The sequence below is a fragment of the Eumetopias jubatus genome, unplaced genomic scaffold, assembly GCF_037043125.1.
Source record: "Eumetopias jubatus isolate StellerSeaLion01/CBP00866 unplaced genomic scaffold, mEumJub1_p1.0 scaffold_3, whole genome shotgun sequence".
Classification (NCBI taxonomy): Eukaryota; Metazoa; Chordata; class Mammalia; order Carnivora; family Otariidae; genus Eumetopias; species Eumetopias jubatus.
Window position 1 is genome coordinate 142,967,460 of NW_028274809.1, and position 26,327 is coordinate 142,993,786.

A 26,327-nucleotide genomic window follows, 5' to 3' on the forward strand; every position below is an offset into this window, starting at 1 on the left:
CATGTAACATTCTTGTCTGTGCCAGAAGTAGCTGCTGCCTGAGAACAGTGTGACCATTAGATGTATAATTCTGCATGTATCTTTCCTTTATATCTTTTTCATGCAGAGACCTAACTTACTGTATATATTCCATTAAATGCAGACATACAGATGTTCATCCGATAACCAGGTTTAAGAAACTAAGATTTTACCAACTCAAATTGGCAAACACTAGACATACAACAATGTTTAGAATTTGGGACTGTAGTGAGCATCGTGGTATCAAGACCTTTCTGTCATCTCTGAATCACTGTATTGTTTTGGAAAACTTTTATTTTCCCCGAGAAGGTTCTTTGTCTCTCAGAGTGTGGGATTCAAAACTAAAATGTCAAAAATACGAAATACCTGCTCATTTTCCTGATCTAATATTTCAGTTTCTAAAGTTTCTAAAGACAGTCCTTGTTCCTAAGAGACTTTATGTCATTATAAAGCCATTCCTCTCAGCCAGATCTGCCAGGCATTACTGTCAGTCCTATTACTATGAGAGTAACTTAACTGGTATTGGACTACATCACCAGCCTGATGTGTACTACAAAGGTAGCTATCACTCTGCTTCATGCCCAGTGACCACTTAACAGATTGAAAAGGGTGTGAAGACCTGCTTTTCAGAATGTCAATGGAAGTCCTTTCCCACAAGTCAGATTTACTTTGACTTCATTTTCCCTCTTTATACTGATGCTCTTTTCCATGGGGTGACTCCTGACATAGGGCAGCCACCTGTTAATCACATGCCAGCACAAACTGTAAATTAGAGATTTCCTGTGAGCTACCTGTGAGCTAAAAGCAAGTTTATAGTGCTTGCTCTTGGGTAAATTCCATTATATGTCCCCTTTTACTTTTTTGTTTGTGTTTTTATGTGGGGACTTTGGAGTACATTTGCAAGACTGGGAAGAACAATAAAGGTTAAGAACGATGGAGGAAATCTGTATAAATAACAACCAAAACCAACTTAATTACTTAAGTGACTTGATTAAAAAGAAAAGCGTACAACTGAGATCTTTGACATTGTAAGTGATTTTTCATGTTTATTTCAAAGTAGCTTGGGAAGTTAGTCATATAAGTAGGCCTTATTGGCAAAGCAAAGCAAATAAAAAATAGCAAGTAATAAAAGGATGGTTATGGCATTTTAGAGTTAAACTACCCTTTCAGTACATTTGCACCTTCTGGATAAAGTTCTGTAAAGCAATTGAGAGCTTTTGTTAAAAGTATCTTGAATAACATTGCATAAAATACTTTGTGGTTCCTTCAGCCTCAAGATCCCTCATACTCTGGTTGTCTCTTGAGTTAGTTTTTATGGTACAAGCACCTGGTATAAGAAGTGATTTCACACCATGCCCAAGATGCGGGCCACCCACCAGCTACATGGCATGACGACTCTGCAGGCTGAACGGCAACCTTGATAATTATAAGGCCATGGGTAGTAGCCCCCCAGGGGTTCACAGATCTTCTGGCAATGAGTGTAGCTCCGTCTACATTCTATACAGCAGATTCCTTCATGATCCAGTCTCGGGTCAAATGTCATGCCTTCCCCTTCCTGCTGCTGTCAATTAAAAGGTAATTATTTATGTTTTCTTCATAATGAGAATTAGCATGCACATTATTTTAAAATAAGATCCTGAATGTTTCAGTGGTACAAGAAATGAGCATAATTTTCTGTAAGAGGTTTTCAATCTTGATATAACCTTGTAATTCAGAATTCCTTCTAAAACATCAAGGAACCTCCATCTGTCATTGGCAGGAGGGTGGTTTTTTTGTTTTTAATATTACGAAGTTTCTCCATGCCTTTAATGAGCCATGATTCCCACTCAGTAGTGACTCAGCTTGTCTTAAGTTAGGCAAACAAAAAGGAAACATTCAAAAGTAGCATTTCTGCCACTACTAACTGAGTCAGTGGAACACTGGTGCCATTTTGTACTGCTGGCCTCCAGGGCTCTTGGAGCACCTTTTGAAAAGTCACTGATGTAGGCTAACAGGTTGCTGTTAAAACTGCACTGGCTAACACTGACGTCATTTAGATTCTGCCTTCATTTCAACCTGAAGGTGTCTATAACACTCAGGAAAAGGCACCATATAATGTCTAAAAATTCAAGACCTTAAACTTCATTTTCTAGTTTCTATGTGCCATTATTACTACATAAACAAAATCATGGAGTAAAAATCACCTACACAATCCACATTTTCACTGCCGGAGATACCACAGAACTGGAAGGAACTTGCCCTCTGGCAAGTCTATCTGGTTTTCCTTTTCATAGGTTCCTAGGGGTTTAGATTCTGCATTCTCTTTAATATGTTACTGAGTTATATTGCCAAGAAGCCCTTAATGTGTATTCTTTATTCACTTGAAGTCTTTTTCCTTGAGGGACTTGAACTTGGGGAGATGTAGCACCAAACATAGGTTAGGCTTGAGCAAAGTGAACCTTGCAACCCTATCACCTTTGCTGGTATACAAACAAATCTTAACTTTTGGGGGGGGTGCTTTTTATTATTAGGAATATCAAACATATTGGAAAGTGGAGAAAATTGTGTGCTGAACATCATCTAGTTTTGATAGTTGCTAATCTTTTGTCAAACGTGCTTGACCTTTTCTGAAGTATTTTAAATTTTGAAGTGACTTTAAAGAGAACTGAAGGTATTGTGACATTTCACCCATAAATACATTAAAGTACGCCTCTAAAACAGTATTTTGCCTACACAACTACAATGCCATTATCATATCTAACAAAATTGATAATTCCTTAACACCATCTGATAGAGCTTATGTTCAGATTTTATCATCAAAATACTTGCCTTACTCTCTAAAACCATTTTTTTCTTTATTCTTCAGACTTGCTATTTTTTTTCCCCCTTATCTCTTGAACTAGGTTCATCTGGGACGGCAAAAAGAAAACCACCTCATTTACTGATTGTAGCTGACTTTTCCAGGGTAGGGGGAGTCAAAAGCCTGTCGGTTGAGACATGGCCTCATCTGAGGGTTCAACAAAGGTTTGTTAGGATTTGAAAGTTGGGAGGAAATCTCAGGTTATTGCCCCAGAATACTTCCTTAAAGGAACATGTGAAGGACTGAGATCATGGGGAGATGTTTCTTCTTAAAGCTGAGTGTGAAATAAAGGGAAAACTGATAGAATTGGGAGTTTTTCAAAGAAAATGGATCACTCAAGTCTGAAAGCAAGGCAAAGTCACATCCTGCCCTCTGTGAAGGGGCTGATGCCCTCTCCTTTGAACCAGATTTAGCTAGCCCAGCTACCTGGGGAAGAAACTATATTAAATTTTCTGTTTGCCTATTCAGATTTATTTATTTTTTTACTATTTGAGCTTTAGGGAATGAAGTACTGTGGTGTCCTGAATTTTCCAATAAGCCTTGGGTCATTTAAAAAATACTTTTTGCTCTAAATCTTTCTAAAATATGTTAGTCTAAAATGATAAACTAGAAAATAAATTTTTAACACATGAAACGGTATAGTACTGAATAGGCTATACAGGAAAAAATATGCAAATGAATTGGCCTATAAAAAGATGCTCAACCTTAACACATAAAGACAGGCAAGATGAAACAAGAAGATATACTTTAGACTGGTAAAGATTTTTTTTTTTTATGAAGTTTGATAATGAGTCCCTTTCATTACCATTGAATTAAACCATAGCTGGTTTAATTCCTTGGGAGACAATTTGGCATCCTCCATTAAATAATGTAAAATTCCCATCTCCTTTGAGCCAGTAGACCCATACATCCGTATTTATGTTAAAAAAAAAAAAATTCCAGGGCACCTGGGTGGCTCAGTTGGTTAAGCGACTGCCTTCGGCTCAGGTCATGATCCTGGAGTCCCGGGATTGAGTCCCACATCAGGCTCCCTGCTCAGCAGGGAGTCTGCTTCTCCCTCTGACCCTCTTCCCTCTCGTCCTCTCTCTCTCTCATTCTCTCTCTCTCAAATTAAAAAAAAAATTCCAACACGTGTACAAGAGGTATAATAAGACTAATAGTTAATACCAAGCAAGGTCATGCCTACGTTGTACCAAGTTGTGCTAAGAGCTTTGCCGGTGTTACCTCATTTACTCTGTTCCATGACCGTGTGGGGCATGTACAATGTTGCATACTATTAATAGTATTTTATAAGAGCAAAAGGGTAATAATCTACATGTCCACCAAAGTAAACCTAGTTAAATTTCTGTACATCTATCTGCACAATGGTATATGATGTGGCCATTAAAATGAATGAGGTAGATGTATGGAGGAGATACAGAAAAATCTCCAAAATATTGTAACTGGAAAGAAAGAAAGGGTATAGAAGTGTTATATGCTCTTTTGTGTTAAATGTGTGGTACACTTTCTTGTGCAAAGAAAACTGGGCAAATAGCTATTATTAATGTATTGCTCTGGGGAAAGTGAGGTGGGAGGGAAACACATTTCATTGTATACCTTTTTTCATTTAAAACACTAGTTAAAAAATTTACGTATTACTCTTTTGCTCCCTTCACTTATGTTAAATAATATTTTTTGAGGATTTGAGAAGTTTTTAGCATGTTAGTGCCATCCTTAATAAACACCAGTGCCCAGTGTTTCAGTCTAAATTGTTTTATCTGTGTATATGAATCTGTCTCCCCCCTGGACTGAGCCCCCAAGTGCAGAAGTTAACTCCTGTCTGTGTGCACAGGGCCTGGAAAAGAGCAGGTTCTCAGCAAATGTCTGTTGAATGGGTGAATAAAGTGAATATAAAGGAAGAAAGAGAATACTTTCATTCCATGGGTTGTCCCCAGGGCACATTCTTGGAAACATTTTTTGAATAATCAAATTCGTGATTTGAATTTGTCTTTACGGATTTGCCTGTGACTCAATAAAGGGAGAGCACAGAAAACAACTTTGAATAAGGTTTACAACCAAACTGGATTTCACACCACAGAGACCATGCTTAAGTGTCTTATCCTCATTTTATAAACTTTGTGACAAATTCAGATGCATTTTTTTAAATAATTGAGTAAAAATCTAAGTTGACTATTAAGTGCTCATTTGAAACCTCAAGTAGAAATAACCACCACTTCAATGTTACGTTCAAGGGATTCATCTGAGCAGTCATGAAAACATCAGTACGTACGTGGTAAGGGTTGTCTGGATTGAAGGGTTCTGAATGCTCTTGAACACTGGGTCTGGTTTTGTTATTTGGTCCTCCAGGGCCTGGGTTGCCCCGTGGTCCACTGTGTGGTATTCTTGTGGTAGTTGTAACACTTTTTCTTACCAATTCTCTTCTTTCTCTCTGGATTTCTTAAAAAAAAAATTGTTCTAAGTTAATTCATTTATTTGGATAACTAAGGAAGTACTATGATTATATGGGTAAAAGCATAAAGGGGTATCAAAACACAGTCTTGTCTATTGAAATTTGTATTGAGGATTTTTAAAATAATAAAGCATGTTCCAGAGTCTTGGGTTAGTAGTTAAACATACAGATAACCAAGTTTTGGTTTTATAGTCCCAACTGAGGCATTTTATATTGTGAGATAGCTAACAAAAATCCATTCTCAATCCTTTTTCCTTACCTGCCTCTCCTATAGGGGCTGAGGAAGTAAAATACCACTTGTTTCCCTAGCCTCCCTTCCAATTAAGAGAGACCAGATGGAACATTTCTGGCCAGTGAGATGTAAGCAGAATATATTGGTGCAGTTTCTGGGAAAGCTTTTGCTTTCTTGGGAAAAGAGGACTGAAACAGCTTTCTCTGTCTTGTCTTCTTTTCTTGAACATAGACATACCTGGGTTATGAGAGCCAATTTGTGACCAGAGGGATAGGCACAAGGATGATAAACCAATATGGTATGGGTAGCAAAACAGTAGGCTAGAAAAAGCCCTGGTGATACCGCTGAGTAGCTACTAATGCCAGAAACCAACCTCCAGACTTCTGACAAAAACCTGTATTTATCGAAACCACCGATGATCAGGTATTCAAGGCTACTTGAAGTCCTGAGCATTCTTTCTTTTTTTTTTCTTTTCTTTTTTTTTTTTTTTTTTAGTAAACTCCACACCCAACCTGGGGCTTGAACTCACAACCCTGAGATAAAGAGTCACATGCTTTGCCAGCTGAGCCAATGAGGCACCCCAGCCCTGAGCGCATTCTTAATGGATTGACTGTATATGTATGAAGCTTTATAATTTTCAGGAGATTTGTTATCTTGGTTGAGTCTTTTAAAATGCTGTGGGTGGGATAGAAAAAGCAGATACGTTTATACACAAGGGCATCAAGGCTCAGAAAGACCAAGAGACTTGGCCAAGATCACAGAATGGGTGGCAGAAACAGGAGCCAAACGTGAACTTCTCTGGCTCCCAGCCCAGTGCTCTAGTCCCATCACACCACCACAGGGGGCCTGCAGCATGACCCACGGCTGCTGAATAACACACATGGGAACTACCACACAGCACTGGCTTTGGTGTCTCTTGAGTCTCACTCTTGTCATCTGTAAAATGGAGATAATATATCCAATTCACAGAGTACTGATAGAGGTTAGAGCTGTGTCTGAGGGTTTTAGCATAACATTTGGCATATAATCACTCATGTTAGGTGATGATTATATCATGCTGTGTTATTTCTGAGAACTTAGATGGGCTTTACAGCCATGGGGAGCTTCCACAGATAACTTCTGGGTTTCTGAATTCATGATTGGAGAGGCATCAGGGAGCCCTGGATTCAAATCCAAACACCACTTCTTTTATCGAACTGAATGACCTCAGGCAAGTTATTAAATCTCCATGAACCTTGGTTTCTTCATCTATAAAATGGGAATATTTGTAGTTACCTGGACAGTTGTTGGTAAAAGAGTGACGGGACAAAACCTAAAGCTCTAGCACAGTGACTGGTAGCTGGCGTGCAGCCAGAGCTCCGCAGCCACCAGCTGTCACTCTTCCCTCTGAACTTGTCCAGCTGCCACTGTTTCTGATAATACAGCTGCATGATGCTGATGACCTGCCAGCTTGAGGACCCAGCAGAGGTTGCTGGGCCCTGGAGTTTGGGGAGCTTTTATTAGAATTAGGTGTTAGGGACCAGGCATCTTCAGAGGGGGTTTTATTTTCTTGATTTTATCATTAAATGTGACTGCATTTATGAGAGACTGAAGAAAAAAAAAAACACCATCTTTAATGTGTGTAATACTCCACCCTATGGCTAACCCAACAGTTATTTAACCCTTTCCAACTTGGGGCATTTAGGTGGTTTCCACTTTTCTGCTGTTGTACATAACGTGTGATTCTGGGGTGGGTGTCATGATGATTGAATACTTAAGCTGTGGTCATGCTGTGGGCAGTGAGGGGCCAGGCTACATCTTGGAAGTAGGGAGCATACTCTGCCAAAGGGTAAAGGTACTCATCCTATCAGTCAGACTAACACCGGCTTCACATCTCCACTCCCACCCTCTTTGCCCTGCTCTGTTATTTTTCCATAGCACCTTGTATCCTACTATATGATTTTCTTATTTTAATTTAGTGTGTGTTTATGGTTTCCCCTTGCTACAGTGTAAACTCCCTGAGGGCAGGGATTCTTGTCCGTTCTGCATCAATGCATCCCAATTACCGAGAGCACGCAAATGGCATGTAATAAGCCTTCAAAAAAGTGTGTTGAATCAATGAATGAATGAACTGGATAAGAGGCTTGTCTTCAAACAGAAAGTGATTAGAGCTCTACGTAGTAGCAGAGTCAAAGGCTTTTGTGCCTGAGTGGACAAGGTGACAGGTATTGGAGTAGTTCCTGGGAGGTGGAAAGCAAGAAGGCTCGTTCCATGTGGAGGCAGGTGAGAAATCAGAAGCCAGCACTTGGCAAAAGGCCATAGAATTGTTAGTTGCGAGCACACACTGCAGCAAGAGCAGGGATGGCAAAGTGACAGTCCGTTTGGCAGCCCTCTCCAGCCCCTGCAGAGGTGACAGACACTGCTCATGGCACTTCTTACTGAGCCTGCATGTGGCCTCAGGATCCTTCTCAACTCTCTCCTCCAAGAGGCCACTGCCAGTGGCTTATAAATTGGATCCTATTGGCTTTGCCTGGGCCAGAAAGTAACCATCTTATCCAAGCTTTGGGACATAATGAGACTTGTGACCTGTAGGAATAAATTAGTGGTAACAGAATGAGAAGCCTGGACTTTCTAAGCCTGGTGAGATTTTTTTTTAATTGTGGTAAAATATAAAATTTACCATTTTGACTATTTTTAATTGTACAGTTGAGGGGCGTTCCGTGCATTCACATCGCTGTGCAGCCGTCTATCTCCATAACTTCTTTCATCTGGCGAAACTGTAACTGCTCTCTCAGGATAGTCACTGCCCGCTGCCCCTCCTGAGCTCGGTGGTTTTAATGCCTGTATTTGGTTTCCGTGCCGCTCTCTCTGTGTCCAATAATATCTCTCAGAAGACAGAGTGTAGCTCAGCTGCGCTGGGAGAAAGGCCTTCTACACTTGAGCCACAGCTACAAAGTAGGCCTTTGGAGGATGGGGGCAGTGGGGTGACTGGTGGTGAGGAGTGAAAGGACCCCTGGGGACGGAGAAACTCGGGGAAAGAGTTGGCCCTCAGGGCTCACTTGCCCTTCACCACCCACAGATAGCTCGAGGGTATGTTCCGGGCTAGCTCTGAACCCCAGGGGCCCTTCATTTCTTTTCAACAGACCTGGAAGCCGATGCTCAAGCCTTGAACTTGAAGAATCTCAACCTATACCCAAAGCAGCTTTTGACTGTCCCATAATTCTAGATTTGAACGTAATAAAGATTCAGCAGTATGACAGCTTCTTAGTCCCTTGATTCTCTGCCGTAGGAATAAAAAAACGTAAAATTGGAAAGTGCAAACAACTTAAATTAAGGGGCAGAGCAGAAAGAAGGGGGCAGTGTCATAAATAAAAATGACAGATAATGCAGTGGTATTCTGTCTCCCTGATCCACTTCCTGTTAACCCTGCTGCTGTCCCTTCCCTAAAACATTCATGGCAGTCACCCTCCTTCTCTTTGATCTCTCTTGCCAATTACTGAGACACTGTGGCAGGCATTCTGATGTATCTTCCTTGTACAGTCTCAGGCCTGCAGAAGGGCTCACAGGAAACTCACACAAACAGAATTCCCATTAAGAGGATTTAAAATGTTACCTTTTGGGTATGTTGGCTTAAGCCAGAAAATAGGAAGGTCGCCACAGAGTTCTAAGACCTTAGAACTCAAGAAACTGTTGTCCTTCACAGGCTGGTCTACAGCCACCCAGATAAGAGAATTTTCTTCATATTTAACTGGCATGATCTTGCCTTCCTGCAAGTAAGTAAAAATGAAATGCATTGAGCAAAGAGGACAGTGAAACATGCTGTGTATTAAGAGTCACATGCTGGTAGATTATTTCACCTAATAAAAACTTAATGAGAACTGTGTGTGTGTGTGTTGGAGGGGGTTTGATGTGTGTGTGTGGTGTGTGTGTGATGCATGTGTAGTGTGTGCTGTGTGTGGGGATTTGTGTGTATGGGGGGGTATGATATATGTGGAGGGTATGTAGTGTGTGGGGTGGGTGTGGGGGTGTGTGTGTAGGGGGGTATGTGGGGTTATGGGGTGTGTATGTGGTGTGGGGATGTGGGGTGTGGGGGTGGGTGTGTAGGGGATATGTGTGGGGTTATGGGGTGTGTAGTGTGCTGTGTGGGGATTTGTGTATGGGGGTATGGTGTATGTAGGGTGTATGGGGTGGGTGTGGGAGTATGTAGGGTATGTGTGGGGTTGGGGGGGTGTGTATGTGGGGAGGTATGTAGGGTGTGTGGGGTGTGTATGTGTAGGGGGTATGTGTGGGGGTGTGGGGTGTGTGTGGGTGTGTGTGTGTAGGGGGTATGTGTGGGGCTATGGGGTGTGTATGTGGTGTGGGGATATGGGGTGTGTGTAGTGTGTGCTGTGTGGGGATTTGTGGTGTGTATGGAGGGTATGGTATATGTGGGGGGTATGTAGGGTGTATGGGGTGGGTGGGGGTGAGTATATGTAGGGGGATATTTGTGGGGTATGTGTGGTGTGTGTGGGGAGGTGTGTGTGGGGGGCATGTAGGGTGTGTGGTGTGGGTGTGGGGTGTGTATGTATAGGGGGGTATAGGGTTGGGTGTGTGTGGTGAGGGGATTTCGGGTGTGTGGTATGTGGGGTATGTAGGGTGTGGGGTGGGTGGGGGGGTGTGTATGTGTAGGGGGGTATGTGTGGGGCTATGGGATGTGTATGTGGTGTGGTGTGTGTCTTTTGTCTTTGTAACTCTCTTCACAGTATTGTCTTTGCTCCTCTTGTCGCCCTGCCTTTGGATAACTGAAATGTGTGAATACTGAGTGTCCTTAGTGGAAGTGAAAATTACTTGATACCAACTTTGAGACTTAGGTTAATCTGATGTTTTGGATCAAAGATTTTTTTGAGGAAAAGCAATTGAACGGACTCTGAAATCCTATAAAGGATAGAGGAGCCCTTCATTTGAAGTGAAAATCCTTTGGGGTTTTGTTCTGCAGCTTCTGAACAACAATGGAAAAAGCAAGTGATTGGTTCTTTAATGTCTTCAGTTCAAAGTATTATTTAACATAAACCATTTCTACATTTCCCAGCTATAACAAAACACATTTCAGATGTTCCTCGCATCAAGCATACCACTGAGATTTCAAAGCTAAATCCTGGATTTTCTTCTACAGTGAGATGCTGAGAACCTTCTGATAACCCAGGAGACAAATTTATTTTGCCAGGTTGTTCCTTTCATATATTTATTAGTTTGCAATAGGTTGGAGAAATTAAAATGTTTTCTCCATATTTTTAGCTAAAAGCAGCACTTCATTTATACTTTCTCCCCCAGGCTTATGGTTGCATTCAAACAACTTAAAGTTATTGGAGGAAGCTAACACTCAGGTAATCCAGTTATTTACCTTAAATTAAATGGCTCAATCCAGGAAATGAATGCTCTTTAGGTATAGCAGCTTTTTAAAGTTATACAAAACTGATGAAAAATGTATGAGATCAAGTGGTGCATAAATCTACCCCCTCATAACCTAAAGTATGTGGGGGAGAGAGTGGGGTGGTAGGGGTAATGCAGACCTATGCATATTACAAGCTGGCAATGTGCAGTCAACTTGGGGCACACGGCCTCAGCTGCCCGTCCCATCTCACCTCTCCCTGCCCCTGCCACACAGTCCTGCTTCTGTGTGAGGCGGCAGTGTCCCCGCCCCCAGGAGAGACGCTGGCTGCTCGCTTTCTCAGCCTCGCCAGCAGCTAGGGGTGTCTGCGTGACCAGTTCTAGACCATGCAGGTCACATTGAAGCATGCTGGGGGAGCTGCGAAGCCTCCTTTTCCTGATGAAGGGAAGTCATGGTCGACACTGCTCAACCTCTTCCTGACTTCCTCACTTGAATGCATGGTTGACGGTTGGATGGAAAGGCCACAAACATCAGCAGTGCTGGCCCCCTAGCCAACGCCGGCAGCCCCCTCCCTCCACATTGCCCACTATGGAGGAAAACAAATCCTTTTGTGTTTAAGTCACTCTTGAGTGTAGTTTTCTGCTACTGACAGCTAGACACGTTCCTATCACACAAACATGTTGCCTGAATTTGGCTTTGTCCACCAGAGGATCCACCAAGCACAATAGAAACAACGCAAACACAGGAAAAATCATTAGCCTCTATGGTCTGAGTAAAGAATCAGATGCAGACAAAGCTGGAAAATGCTAAACCGTTCATCACCGTGAATTATTTCTATATTCAAATAATTATTCTGAATTGTTATTTGAAAGAGTGAAAAACTGAAGATGGCTGAAGTATTCAAGAATAAAAGACTTTCAAATTATAACCATCTGATGACATGTAATATATCCATTATAATCTACATTTTAGAAGAACTAAAGTTAAGTGAGGGTAATAAGAATGTAGAGCAATATAACTTCAATTGTGAAAATATCACACACATACCCGCACACAAAAATAATTCACCAAAACATTAATATTAACATGAACATCTGTGGAATTAAGCAACCGTGGGTGATTTTCTTCTCTATTCTTTTATGTATTTCCCAAATTTTCTGTAGTGACCAAGTATTGTTTTTAAAAATCCGGAAAAAAAACCCCAAAAAACAAAACACAACAAAAAAAACTTGTTTTTAAAAGGCTCTGGAAAAGTACTGCAAACTTAGGATTAGATCTCGGTCAGCTGCGGCTGGAGAGCTGGCTCTTTGGGAAGGCAGGAGACGAGAATTGCTTCTAGGTCCGTTGATGGAGAACACGGGTAAAGGATTCCGCATTGCAGAAATTGAGTGATGGGACTGTAACAAAATGGTAATGCACGAAGAGAAGCTCAAGGCTCAGAACGAAGGCGGGCTGGGTGTCATTTTTACAGTCTGTACTATAACGGCCAGCTTTAAAAACTCACCAGTTTGTTGTAGCTTGTGTTTTGTTTTGTTCTGAGACACCTGAGGCTGTTCTCTGTGACAGCAAACAGGCAGTTTCCAGGCACCCCTGCTTACCCTTATTTTTCTTCCTTTGCCTTAAGGGACCTGATTCTGGCTTTACCTCCCTCTCAGGGATGCAGGGAGAACCAAAGCTGATCATAATGGAATTAGTAATTTATAGCAGCAACCGGGTAGTCATTATCCAGTGGGTTCTAAGCCCCGGGGACAGGAGGCAGACCCTTAGTTTGTAGATGACAAAACTGAGGCACAAAGAATTGAAGCCACATCCATAGCGAACGTCAGAGCTGGGATTTGAACCCACATTTTCCTAACTCCACAAAGTCTATTTTCTTCCCACTACACCCCGCCACAATGCAAATGGAGCACGATAATGCATGTGACCACTTCGTAAGCCCTAAGCATCGGATAAACGTTAAGGTATTAGATGTGTCTTTAGAACTCTGTGCAATTCTTAAAGTAAATTTTTATAAAATCAAGCTCAGAGGCAAGTTGTTCATAATAAATGGAAGAATTATGCTTAAAAAACCTCACGAGTCTGAGATGTAGGAAAGGAATTAATACATGTTAAGAAGCTTAATTGGGCTGCACTCGAGCCCAAGGGGAAGAAACTGGAGGGGAAGCCAGCTCAGCTCAGAGTAGGCACAAGGGTTTGAACTCCGCCCCGCGCCCCCCACCCCCCCGCTGGAAAGTTGCCTGGCGCCCAGGGAAGGGGGCCCTGTCGTTACTTTCCAGCACAGGTGTGGTGATCAGCCGCTGGAGATTTTCAGGAGGAATTCCCACACTGAGTGGAACTGAGGCTAGAAAGCTCCTGAGGCCCTTTTACTGGAGAGTCTGTCATGAGAAGTCCTTTATATTGTTTTCATCACTAATCAGACAGTCCCCCCCCCAAAAAAAATTAGGCAAACAAGGGCCATGTGAAGACTGAGCCCCTTTATGCACTTTAAAATATGCTTTACCAAAACCTTTAAGGCTACTACATCATATAAATATGATCTCTGGGGATCAACAAGTAGGACCAAAATAGGTTTTTAATTTCTCCAGTAGAGAAGGAATAGAACTTATGTTCTGGTCATGAAGCTATCCAGGAACCAGAGACAGAAAGTGCTGTGGAGTCAAACGATGTCTGTCAGACCCCCTTGCTGTCAAGCATGCCGAGGGTACCCACCAGTTCGGAGGAGATGCTCTGTTTGGTCACGGTGCCCACCTCTGGAACGCGAGCCTTCACCTGCGCTTTGATGTAGCACTTCTCTCCTCCAGCAAAACGGATTCCAGTGATGCCCTAGGAAAGAAAAGTTTATCCATCTATCCATTTGTTCATTTATTCACCAGGTATAAGGATGACCAGAACAGATGGGATGTCAGTACTCATGGAGCTTACCTCTTAGCGTTATTTACCAAAAATAAAGAACAGAGGCGAAGTCAGGTGGTGGTAAGTGCCACGGAGAAAAATAAAGCAGAGTGCGAGGCAGGAACGACAGGATGATACTTTCGACAGTGTGGTCGGGGAGACCCCTGCCAGGGGCATGTGAGCTGGGACAGAGTGTGTTAGTTGCTCCATCAACCCTGGCAGGCTCCAGTGAAAGGCTGCCTTGTCCAGGCAGCTTCCTCGGATCCTCCCAGGCAAAGAAGCGGGCTCCTCCTCCCCCTGACTTCTGCAAACCTCCAGCCTTCATTCCCTCATCTGGCGCTTAGCTCTCCGTGCCTGTGTGGCCACTCCTTGTCAAGGTTCTGTCCCCACTCAGTTATAAGCCTCTTGACATTAGTATCCAAATCTTTTTGGGGATCCCACAAAGGTTCTCGGAAGAGGTGGGCCCAATTCATTAATTCCATGAATTCACATTTTTTTTCCTAAGTCACCGAGCCAGGGAAATAGTAAAGCTTCCTACACCACCAGGAGCTGACCTTTGTTCCTAGACCTTACCGGAGGGACTTGGATGCTTTGTTTTTGTCCCCTTTGAGACACAAACAATGTCTCCTTGTCAGCCTAGCGACCAGCCTCAAGGGAAACGTCAGCCTCAGGGCTCCAGGCTCAGCTGACCGCTCAGCCCCGATGCTGCGGCAGGTGCACGAGGCCTGACTGTACATTCTATCCCAAGAGTGTTTACTTCCATCCTGGTGGAAAGCTGGTGGATTTCATGATGAGTGAGTGGCCAGAAACAATGGTAAGGGTCTACAGATTTTATGCCATAACAGCAGACACCCACAGAAATCCAAACATTTCAACTTGCTGATCCGTTCAGTTGAGACAAATGTCAGGAAGATATGGGACTTGTTCCAGCGTCAGTGCAGCAGAGTGGGGGGAAGAAAAGCATCAGAAATCTCGGGGTCCTGGCTCAGGACTCAGCCCTGTTCCATGAAGAACAGAGGACATTCATGGCAAGTTCTACCCTATGTAATCTGAGAGCCAGCAGCCCTACAAGGGCTGGGGGGGGGGGGCATGCCAGAGTGCAGAGGAGGAAAGACTCCTTCTTCCTAAAGCTCTTCATGCTCTGCCTGTGGCCTAATGGGCCATGTTCACATATGTGACACATGAGTCCTAGCATCACCTTTTACCCAGGGAGAGGGGCTAGCCATATTCTTGCCCACTCCAGGAGCAGGGACTCCCTGCGCCAAAACCACCTGGAGAGATTTAAAACCATCGATGCCCGGGGCTCTCGGCAGAGATTCCCATTTAATTGGCCTGGGGAAGTGCCCAGACAGCAGTGGGCTTCAAAGCTCCCCACATGGTTCTAAGGTATAGCCAGGGTGACCGACCACCAGGTTAGGGAGAAAAGAACTTATTCAGGGTAACAAAGTTGTTAAATGACTGAAATAGCCTGCTATAGACCGAATGTTTTTGCTCCCTCGCCCAAATTCCTATGTTGAAAACTACCCCCCGCAAATGGGATGGTATTTGGAGATAGAGCCTTTGGAAGGTGATTGGGTCATAAAGGCAGAGCCCTAAGCAAATGGGATTAGTGCCCTCCTTAAAGGGACCCCAGAGAGCTCCCTCACGCCTTCTGCCCTGTGAGGACACACAAGATGGGCCAACTGTGAACCAGAAAGCCGGCCCGCAAGAAATGCTCATCTGCTGTGCCTTAATCTCGCACTGCCCGGCCTCCAGAACAGTGAGAGATTTCTGGTGTTTCAAAATCACCCAGGCGCTGGGTGTTTGTTACAGCAGCTTGAACGGGCTAAGACACAGCCTTCGAATCCAAGTTTCTTCTGTACCATCAGCTCACAAACTTCCCCTTGCATCAAAATCATCTGGAGGACTTGATCCATAAAACAGTGTTGGACCCCACCCCCAGAGTTTCTGACGCGGTCAGTCTGAATGGGGGCGACACTCCGCATTTCCAGCAAGCTCCTTGGTGCTGCTGCGGCCGCTGGTGGCCCAGGAAACACATCTGAGAACCACTGCTCCCTGCTCTCGCCTAAACACCTGCTGCTCTTATTCTGCATGTAAATCTAGGGCTCACGGTTTGAAAAATACAATGCAGTGGGCGGGGGGAGGGGTGACGACCTGTGTTCTCTTCACTTGCAAACCTCATATCCTCTGAATATGAGCTGCAAGGGAGGAAACACCATATCACCATTACCATATCCCCAAAGAACTGAGCTGATTCTGTTGAAGGATTCACAGCCCCGAATGTGAATCTAGTATTGAGTTAGTTCTGATGGTCTACATGCTGCAAAGAGAACTGAAACCCCACAGGGATGGGTCCTGTGGGAAGGAATTCACACATATTAACCACCTTGTCTGGCTACAGATCCATATCAAGCAGCCAGATATATTAAGAGATTAAACAGAGGGAATGGGAAAGCACAGGAAAGCCAAGCAAACCTCGTATTTCTGCAAACAAACAAGGCCTTAGAAGCTGGTCATAATGAAGAAATTTGCTACCAAAGATAATGAGTGTAGAGTCCAATGCTCTAGCATTTTTTTTTTTTTTAAGTAAGAGGCGATCTCATTTTAGCTGCCCATTTTTTCTGTCTAGAGGATCTCATGGATTTCTGTGGCTTAGACCAGAAGGTTCCAAGAAGGGCTCCTTCCCCCAAGAGGGCACTTTGGAAATCTTCCAGGGAGTTTTTGGTTGTCACAAAAACGGGGGCTCTCCTGGCCTTCTGTGGGCAGGGCCCAGGGTGGGGGGGCCCGGGTCGCACAGAGCGAAGATAAAAAAAGTTCTGAAGAACTGAGTGCCCCGGGACCTGCCTGGAAAACCTGGTTGGAAGGATCTGTGCCTAGAATCTAACACACTTTTACATGTCAACGCAGCGTGACTTCTGGCACAGTCTCAACGCACAAGGGCATTCTGAAGAATGCAGTTACTCTGAAAATGGAGACAAAACGGTAGTTTGTTCACTGTTTGAGAAAATAGCCTGGTATTTAATTTGCCAGCACACACTTCAGTCAGGCTGCATTTTCGGCTGTGGCACTGACAGTCATGTACCTACCGGAGCAAGCCCATGACGTCATGATGTTTCTGAGTTACATCAGGCTGAGCATTCGCATCCGGAAGTCCAAGTTATAGTATAAATTACTTTTGTTTTATTTTTCTTTGGTGTTATAGTTGGGGCCATATTGATTTTTGTAAACTTTTTTTTGAGTATAGCTGACACACAATGTTACCTTAGTGTCAGGTGTGCAAGATAGCGATTCAACAAGGCTCTACGTGATGCTGTGCTCACCACGAGTGTAGCCACCCTCTGTCACCGTACAACCTATCACATATACAGTATATTCCCTGTGCTGTGCCTTTTGCCTCCGTGACTTATTCATTCCATAACTGGAAGCCTGTTCTCCCTCTCTCCTTCACCCATTTTGCCCATCCCCTCATCCCTCTCCCCTTTGGAAACCATCAGTTTGTTCTTTGTATTTATAGGTCTGATTCTGTTTTGGGTTTTGTTTTTTTTTTTATTTGTTTTTTAGATTCTACATGTAAGTGAAATCATTCGGTATTTGTCTTTCTCTGACTTATTTCACTTGGCAGAAATCTGTCAATGTCCATCTATGTTGCTGCAAATAGCAAGATCTTATCTTTCCTATGGCTGAGTAATATTCCACTATATATATATATATATACAGTATATATATATATAGAGTAATATTCCACTATATATATATATAGTGTATATATATATATATATATATATATATATATATATATATACACACCACATCTTCTTTATTCATTTATTGATGGACACTTGGGTTGCTTCCATATCTTGGCTATTGTAAAAAATGTTGCAATAAACATAGGGGTGTATATATCTTTTTGAATTAATGCTTTCATATTCTTTGGGTAAATACTTAGTACTAGAATTATTGCACCAAATGGTATTTCTATTTTTAATTTTTTGAGGAAGGGTTATATTGATTTTTGAAATCACTAACCTATCTACCAGGTAGGTTACACTATTTTTTTTTTATCTTTTTTTTTCGCCAGCTTTTTAAATTCAAATTTTCAAATATACACAATTGAAAGAATTGGGTAGTGAACACTTGTATATAATTTCTAACCAGGGTTTATGTTATATAAGTGAGTCATTATGCCAGATGGGTTGGCTTAAACCAACAGCATTGATGCTTTTGAGGGTAAAACTTTATAATGCAACTCATACACTCTGAACAAACCTCTTTTTGTATTCCCTGGGGTACTGACAAAGACCCTCCTTGACCCACCTCTAGTCAGTCTCCTCTGAGTCTTCCTTTTGACTAGGCCCCAACCATGGGCTCTGTCTTGGTCAGTTTATTACAGTTTTAGCAAGAATCCTGCTGAGTTGGCCTTGGTCTGACCACCCTTGATACCTGATCACCCTGGCTTGCCTTTAGCAAAAATCCTGTTGGTTCAGTTTAGTAAAGAACCACTCTAACTCTTAGTAATTTTCTATCCACCAATACCCCTACCCTACTCCTTGGCTATAAATTCCCACTTTTCCTTATCGTATTCAGAGTTGAACCCAATCTCTCTCCCTTACTGTAAAACCCCACTGTAGTAGATCCCTTTGAATATGATCTGCCTTCCCTTTTTTAACAAGTGGCCTGAATAATTTTTTCTTTCACAGTGTACAGCCTAGAGCCCTTTGTTCAGGGCTATTCCCTCTCAGGAGGGTTTTTTTTTTCCCCATTGGCTCTACTAGAATCTTGGTGGGGTCCTAGGTTAGCAGGGGAGACTGTTCACGGTTCACAATTTGGAGCCTTTCCTAATCTGCCCCCACCCCTCTTCTCCCCTTCCCCACCTTTCGCCACACTGGGCTACTTAGAACTGAAGAGTGGGGCTGTGCATTTGTATTCGGCACTCCTCTCTGGGTCTGGAAAGCCCTGCTCCTACGTCTCTGCTAGTTGAAATCCTAATCATTCTTCAAGATCTGATTCAGCTGTCATCACCTCTGTAAAGCCTCGGCTCCAACCCCCTAGTTACAAGCAGCTAGCCCCCCGCAACCATCAGTTTGTTCTTTGTATTTATAAGTCTGATTCTGTTTTGGGTTTTTTTTTTAACCCTCCCTCTCCCCCTGCAGTGTGTTCCACTTTGTTCATAGCTCTGTCACGTTTCCCAGGTGGACCCGAAGTCACTTCTGCATGGCAGTCTGCCTCCTGGCCTGGACTGTAAGGTCCTTGAGGGAGGGACCAAGTGTCAGTCGTTTTTATATCCCCTGTGCCCACTGTCCTCTGCACACAGTAGGCCTTGATAAACACCTCTCGAATCTGATGGGTGGTTTAAAATATAGGAGAAAGTAATAGTGCGGGTACCATCGTGGCTGACTCATGTGTTTTCAAAAGCCCAGGTTTGTTTAAACCCCTAACTGGTTCTATCCATCAAAAAAATGTCCTACTCACCAGTTCTGACTTAGAGAAATGTGGAAGCTATCAAAGAGAATTGATCAGTTTATAAAATATTTGTGGTCCTGTTGGCCTATGAGAACAAAACACAATCAATACCATTATTAGAACCGAAGGATTATAAAACAGAAATATAGGTTTGGGATTAAAATATTTTAAAAGTGTATTCCTGATTCATGCACATTTGAGAGAGATGGATCTTTTCTTATTCATCTGTGTAGCTCCCTTTGCATATCTTGATCTTGTGACACATCATAGGTATTCAGTTCTGTTCTGGATTGAATGATGTGTGTGTGGGAGCCACATTTTGTCATCTTTCGTTGAGCAGTACAAAGAAAAAATGCTTTTACCTTGTCCTGCATCTAGCAGTAAAAGCCTTTAACAGGTCCAGAGAAATTATCTTTGTGCATTGACCAGAACCATTTTCAAAGCTCCAACTAACAGGTCACATCCAGGGCTGCAGAGCCCACCCCTCCCCCCTCACCGCCAGGCAGAGCCCACTCTGAAACATAGCCAGTCCTTGCCATCAGCAAGGAATACCTAACATCACCCATCACTGGGGCTCGAAGGTTAGCATCTGTTTGGTATTCAACAGGACTTGTGAACTGCGTTTTGGCATCAGCAAGGGGAGTTCTTTCATTCAAATGAAAAGCATCTCTAGTTTTTCTCATCAATCGGAGCAAGATGGGTTGATGAGATGTTTGTAGGCCAATAAACTATCAGAAGAGACATTATTTTCAAGTGCCTTTTTTCATTATCGAGTCTCACCTACTCCATCTACAGGTGTAACAGAACACAAACAGTGATGCCTTTTCCTCATCTTTGAACATGAAGAGAATGAGATATTTACGTGGGCCAACAGGAGAGAGGGCCCCAAGTGCCACTGTGTTGCGGACGTACACCGAAGCACTGAAGGACCATCGCAGAGCTTGAGGTCTCAAATTGCCTGTAAAGTGAACTTCTGAAAACAAATGTGTTTGCCCCTTTCAAAGGAGACTCGAATGTTTTATCTGTAATTGGCCATGGTCAGAAAACATAGGATTATGACAGGGGAATTTCTCCATGCTAATTTTCTGGATTAAATGGGAAATCTGAAGAATGGAGAGAAGTATGTAAGTAGATCCCACCTGTTGTTGATGAGATTGTTAGGTCATTACAATTTCCCTCCTCTCTGCAGATTCATGTTTCAGACCTTGGAACATTCTGGGATGCTTTGAGCATTTTATTCACTGTGTTACAGAAAGCTGCTTGGAAAGAAATAGCTCTTTTGAGTCCTTCTGCCAAGACTTTTTATAGAGTTCCAAGTACCTGTTCTTTTCAGTGCCAGGGTGTTGTTTTTTTCATTTTGAAACTATAAAGGACAAAGAGTGGTCTTTCTCAGAGACAATATGCTGCACAATGTATGTGAATTAGTGGCTCCATGACTGCCGTAAAGAACAGTTACTATTTGGTTGTGTGTGAGAGATGTTGCTTCTCCCTGGATTGGGAAGGCCTTCCAGGCTTGCCTGGTTAAACTCTCTAAATGCATGAAATATACTTACATTCTGGAAATCATTAACTTCAATTGCTTCTTCAACTCCACTTCCCATTTTAAAGGTCTCCAGGTTGTTCCCAGTATCTATTTCCATTGACCCGTCTTGTAATTTCCCATTGATACTCATGGTATAATGGACATTGTAAATCTGGAAGTGAACACAGGAGTCAGGGATGCTTTCCTTTTAGAGCAATTCGGGGCTTATCTTTAGACCTGCAGTACATGAGGTAGCTTTCACATTTGTTAGAGATACACTGAATCATCGTTAATAGTAATATATTTGTATATGAGGGCTTCATCCATACACCAATCACTTAATACAATAATTTCTTTAAGAAATACCTTAAAAGTAAAAGCTTTGGAAGTCTCCAATACTTATTCAAATAGCTCAGTGATTTGCAATCCTGGCTGTGCATACAGGTACCTGAGTAGAATCTCCAGCTACAGTGCATGTGTGTCCCGCCTGGATGAATCAAATCAGACCCTGTGGGGATGGGGCTTGGACATAGATCTTTCTTTTCCTAGGTCAATTCTACTTTGCAGTCAGAGTTGAGAGCCATCGATGGATAAATGGTTAACTGGGCTGTTAACCGAACAAGTCTGCAGTGGCACCTCAATTTGAAAGGTTTTTAAAAATCCTCTGGCTAAGATTCGGCCCGGGGTATGGCATATAGTGAGGACTACAGACAGGGCTGGGATATGCCTGATAGAGAGCAACATGTGTGGATAGCAAGGTCAAATGTGCACATCTGTTTCAGCTCAAAGTGGGAGTTAGTCATTTTAATGACTGTGGGACAGGCATCTGGTGTTGGAGGGCATATTGTTAGGAGACGTGTGGGGGAAGAAGGGAGGGAGACTTGGCATCAGAGAAGAGCACTGGTCCACGAATCAGAAAAACGAGTGGCCACACCACTTATCCCTGGGTCTTGGGAGTTGCCTTGGGTGTAAAGTGAAGACTCTGGGCCTCAGAGATAGTTTTCATTTACGTCCTTCGAGCTTTGAGGTTTCACAGAGGTGGCCCAGAGCAGGTGGGACTTTGAGGGTCGTCCTTTCTCTCCTGTCCACCTACAATTTAGCCAGAGCGGCTCTGCTTGTTATCTGTGTTATGTGTTGGATTTCCGAGTAAAATCTTAAGAAAAACAACTCCATGAAATAGTTTTTTTAGTTTACCGCTAAATTAGATCATCCAAAGGGGTCTCTTAGTTTAGACATCTTGTTAGTACACTAACTTACAAAATAATTCACGCACTGCTCCTGCTCAGTGTGTTGCTGCCCTGCTAGAACTTTCTCTGTGTTGTGGGGTAGTAGGTGGGTCTTCCCTTCCCTTGCCTTTCTTCTTCCTTTTTCTGACTTAGAAGCATATGTGTGTGCGTATCTCTCTATATCTTATATAACATATAAGATATAAAATCTTTAGGGGCGCCTGGGTGGCTCAGTCGGTTAAGCAGCTGCCTTCGGCTCAGGTCATGATCCCGGGGTCCTGGAATCGAGCCCCGCGTCCGGCTCCCTGCTCAGCGGAGAGTCTGCTTCTCCCTCTCCCTCTGCCTGCCTCTCTGCCTGCTTGTGCTCTCTCTGTCTCTATCTCTCTGTCAAATAAATAAATAAAATCTTAAAAAGAAATAAAATCTTTAAAGAGGAAGGACTGAAAACTGATGAGAGACACTTGCTACTTAGTGTCAGGTCAGTAGGTCAGAACTGCCAACAGCTCAGATTCAGTTTGTCTGATTTTCTCCCTCATTATGAAGAAAGACTGCTACATGGACAGACACCGGAAGAAGTATCGGTTATTACCAGATTATTACTTGTAGAAAACTCATTATCATGAGACCCACAGAGCACAGTTTTATTTTACCAGCAGAGATGTAGAAATGGCTTTGCAAGCCAGTCCCCTTCCGGGCAACAGCCTTCATTCAGCGGTACAGAAAATACTGGCATGCTATTTCAGCCGACCCATCTCTCCGTGCCCTTCCCTCCCCCCTGCACTTGGATCCCTGCAGTAAGCTCTCCCCCACGCTGGCCTGATCATAAGAACCACTTCTAGCGGTTCTGATTTAGCAGAGCTGGAACAGAGCCCACCAGTCTGTTTGCATTTTGCATCTCAGGGGGTCCTCATGATCAGCCCAGTTTGGGAAACCTGTTTTCTTTGGCTGAGCCGGTACTTTCTGCAGGTAAGGTTTAGAAAGCGGGCTCTGTTCTGTCCCTGGGCTCTCTGAGCAGCCACTCTTCACATGGGCTAAGTATGACGGTCAAAAGGAGTATGGCAGACAACATTTGTGTGAGTTCCTGCTGCAACAAACATCCTTCGCTCGTGCAATTAGAGGCTTTGTGTGTGTGTGTGAGAAAGCACTGCACATAAGCTTTTTTTTTCTATTTTTTTTTATTTTTTTATTGTTATGTTAACCACCATATATTACATCATTAGTTTTTGGTGCAGTATTCCATGATTCATTGTTTGCACATAAGCTTTTACTAGTAAGGCAATGCAAAATTTCAGAAATGAACCGTTCCCAAGTTCTTCGCAAAATTAAGGAGACAAGATTATAACACTAGAAGGGTGCTTTGTGGTCCTAATTTTACTTTCCTCCACCACCACCCCTGCCACCTTTGCACCACAGAAGCTCCCTGACCAGCCATAGGACTCGCGTCATTTGTCACCTAGCCTTAGCCCATCCTATAGGAGCGCACTGTGCACGGGGCAGCAGTGAGAGGTCTGTGCCCTCATGAAGTGCATGGTGGGAGGGTCCACAGTCCAAAGCTATTTCCAAAGTACTGGGCCCTGAGCTCAGGAGGCTGGGCTAGAGGAGGAGTAATCACATTGTCTGCTCTGAGCCCATGTTGCTGTTGGCACCTCAGACGAGTCTCTAAATACAGTGAAGTTTATTATTTGCCAAAATTCTGCCCAGCGTGGTGCCTTTACGGCCAGGAATATTTGCTAGTGAGTTTCTAATGAAGCCTGGGTTCTGTAAGATTAATGACATAATGTTTGGGACACTATCTAGAAAAATCAGTCTGAGAATAAAGGCCTCAAGCACTGATCTCATCCCCTCCTCCCACAGGGCATGGTTGTGAGCTCTCGCTTATTGGTGGGGCTTTCCCCATATTTCAATGCCTGTAAGTAATCTAGAGCAGCACCAAATATTTTGGGATTTGTAAAAACAAACAAACAAACAAAACCATGATTTTCTTCATTCTTCTGCCTGTACAGGAAATAGAAATAACTTTGATTGTTGGCAATAAAATGTGATTCACTATTGCTCTGTAGTCTTAGAATTTAATACTTCTCTCTTGAACCAGATTCTTGTGGTGAAATACAAGATGAAGAGAGGGAGCCCCACTTAGGATGATCATTCAGTCTCTCCTTTTAGAAGCTTGTCAGTTAGTGTATTTGCCTTGAATAATTAAATGCCAAATGGTATTCATTTTAATATACATCATGTCTAAAATCTCTACCACTCCCAGAAAAAAGCAAAGCTATTTTTATCTCCAAATGACCTATACCACTGAGGTTTTGTCATCTAAAAGATAGCATTTACATGCGAATACCATACAATTTCCCAAGGGATGACAATCTCAACCCTGCTATTAATGGAGATATAGATCTTGAAATTGTTCTCCTGTTCAGATTTGCTGCTTTCAAACATGAGCATCTGGCCTAACTTCTATATTTAAAATACAAATACATTAAGGCACTTTTCAAATATACACAAAATACTGTGCAATTCTGATCTTACAAATCGATGCTTATAAATTTGATATAGTCTCCAAAACAGACTCAGTGCTAAATGGCATGATTATCTACAGTAGGCATTTGAGTTAAAAATACAAATTATGCAGTGATTGCAGAAGATGTGATGTGTAAAATGGTTGAATTGCTTTCAGCACCATTTTTTCTAAGTACTGGAATTCGTTCATGCTTTGAATTTCATAGTGGGAGGGGGGGTGACAAACACCAGTCACAGATCCTCTGAGGGCAGGGATTAAGAAAAAGCCCTTTGTGTGCATCCTGGAGATGGAATTCTTTTCCATTAGTCAAAATAAGCTTATACCAGGCCTGGCAATGGTCATCAAGATAAAATGCCCCCCTTTACATAGGTGAACAAAACTCAGGGTACTTAGAGAACACCCTGGAATTCTGCCCAGTCAAGTTAGAAGTGCTTTTTATACTCGTTGAGAGCTGGTGGAGCTTTAAAATAAACAGTTACATACAAAGACAGGAGGACAGCCATCAGTGAATCATGTACCATTACAGCACACGTGACTAGGCCAGAATTGGTTTTTAAAGAGATTTGCCACCTTTAACGAAGTTAGCCCATTTCTTTTCCTCAGGGCAAGAGAGAAGAGAGCATTCATGGACAGGTCACACGCAATAACAAACACTCCCCAAGACTCTTGAAAGGTCAAATTCATCCCCGATACTGGGTCTGAATATTCCCTAGGACTATCTTTGTCCTAGGTTCTTAAATCCGCAGCCTTTCTCGGCTGGGAAAGGCCTCGGAGATGATTTAGCTCCATTTCTTCTCCAAGGCTGAGGCCAGAGAGGTGAGGTGCCTCACCCACAGTCTCAGGACTGCTCGCTGCTGGCGCCAGGCTGAGATGCGCAGAAAAGGGCATTCCTCCAACTGTCCACTGCATTCTCCCGCTAGTCTACGTTTTAGTATTCTCCCTTAAAGCTCCGGCTTGCTTTTCTACGAAGCCGCCAAGAGCAGAAAGCAGCGTGGTGGTGGTGCGTGGAAGAAGGGAGAAGGTGCCCTGGGGGACCTAGAGGAAAGCGTCATCAGGGGCGACAGGGCCCCTGCGGCCCAGCGCCCTGGCTCCACCTAGAAGGGGACATGCGGGTGACCTCAAGGCCCCGCCGCCCCGCGCACCTCCCCCGGCCCACGCACCCGGACTCGGGTCCGCACCCCGCGCGCCGCCCTCTGGACTTACGTGATTGTCGCTCCCTTTCCAGAAGTAGAAGGCCCCGATGGCCCCGAAGAGCAGCAGGACCGCCCCCGAAATGAGGACCACAGCTCCGACCTTGAGCAGCCGCGCGGGGCTGGAGGACTTCACGGTCACCGTGGCGTACGCCTGCGGGCCGGGGCCGGGGAGGGGGGGACCGGTCACGTCTGCGCCGCCCGCACCCCGGCACCCTCGCCGCGCTCCCTCCCGAAGGCCCCTTGTACTCAGGTGTGGATGTGCGATAAGCAAACTTTCGGCGGAGCAGGGCCGCCGCCCCCTGGCTGTGCACGCTCCGCCGGCCACAGGACTCCCCCTCCTGAATCCCGTCCCGCTCTCCCCTTCGCGCCCGTCTGGGGTCCCGAGCCCCCTGCACACGCGCAGGTTTGGGCACCCGCCTCCCACATTCGGTGGCGCAAATCCCTGACTCCGGGCAGTGCGTTGGGACACCCGCGCCAAGCCCGGGCCCTGCGTGTTTCCACTGACTCGGCAGCGGGACTGGGGATTCCAAGCCCTACTCACCGGGGGACTGCAAAACTCGACGTCGTCAGGCCCCACCAGGGCGATGGGAACTTTGTCGGAGTTTTCTGTCATGGCTGTGGCCGGAGG

The 26,327-nt window shown here is 43.8% G+C and overlaps 1 protein-coding gene across 2 annotated transcripts; it reads right to left on the bottom strand.

Annotated features, from left to right (window-relative positions):
• Window positions 1-1,363: 1,363 nt before the first annotated feature.
• Window positions 1,364-26,327, bottom strand: CNMD (chondromodulin). 2 transcript variants are annotated; one of them, XM_028107615.2, is made up of 7 exons: window positions 26,241-26,327; window positions 25,710-25,850; window positions 20,791-20,931; window positions 13,595-13,708; window positions 9,131-9,284; window positions 5,127-5,293; window positions 1,364-1,579 (listed from the first exon to the last, which is right to left on the bottom strand). In XM_028107615.2, exons 1-7 carry the CDS (start codon window positions 26,310-26,312, stop codon window positions 1,364-1,366), a joined length of 1,005 nt encoding a protein of 334 aa, XP_027963416.1. In that variant the 5' UTR covers window positions 26,313-26,327. The 2 variants fall into 2 exon arrangements, with proteins under 2 accessions (XP_027963416.1, XP_027963423.1); XM_028107622.2 differs by having other exon boundaries at window positions 1,364-1,576; window positions 26,241-26,312.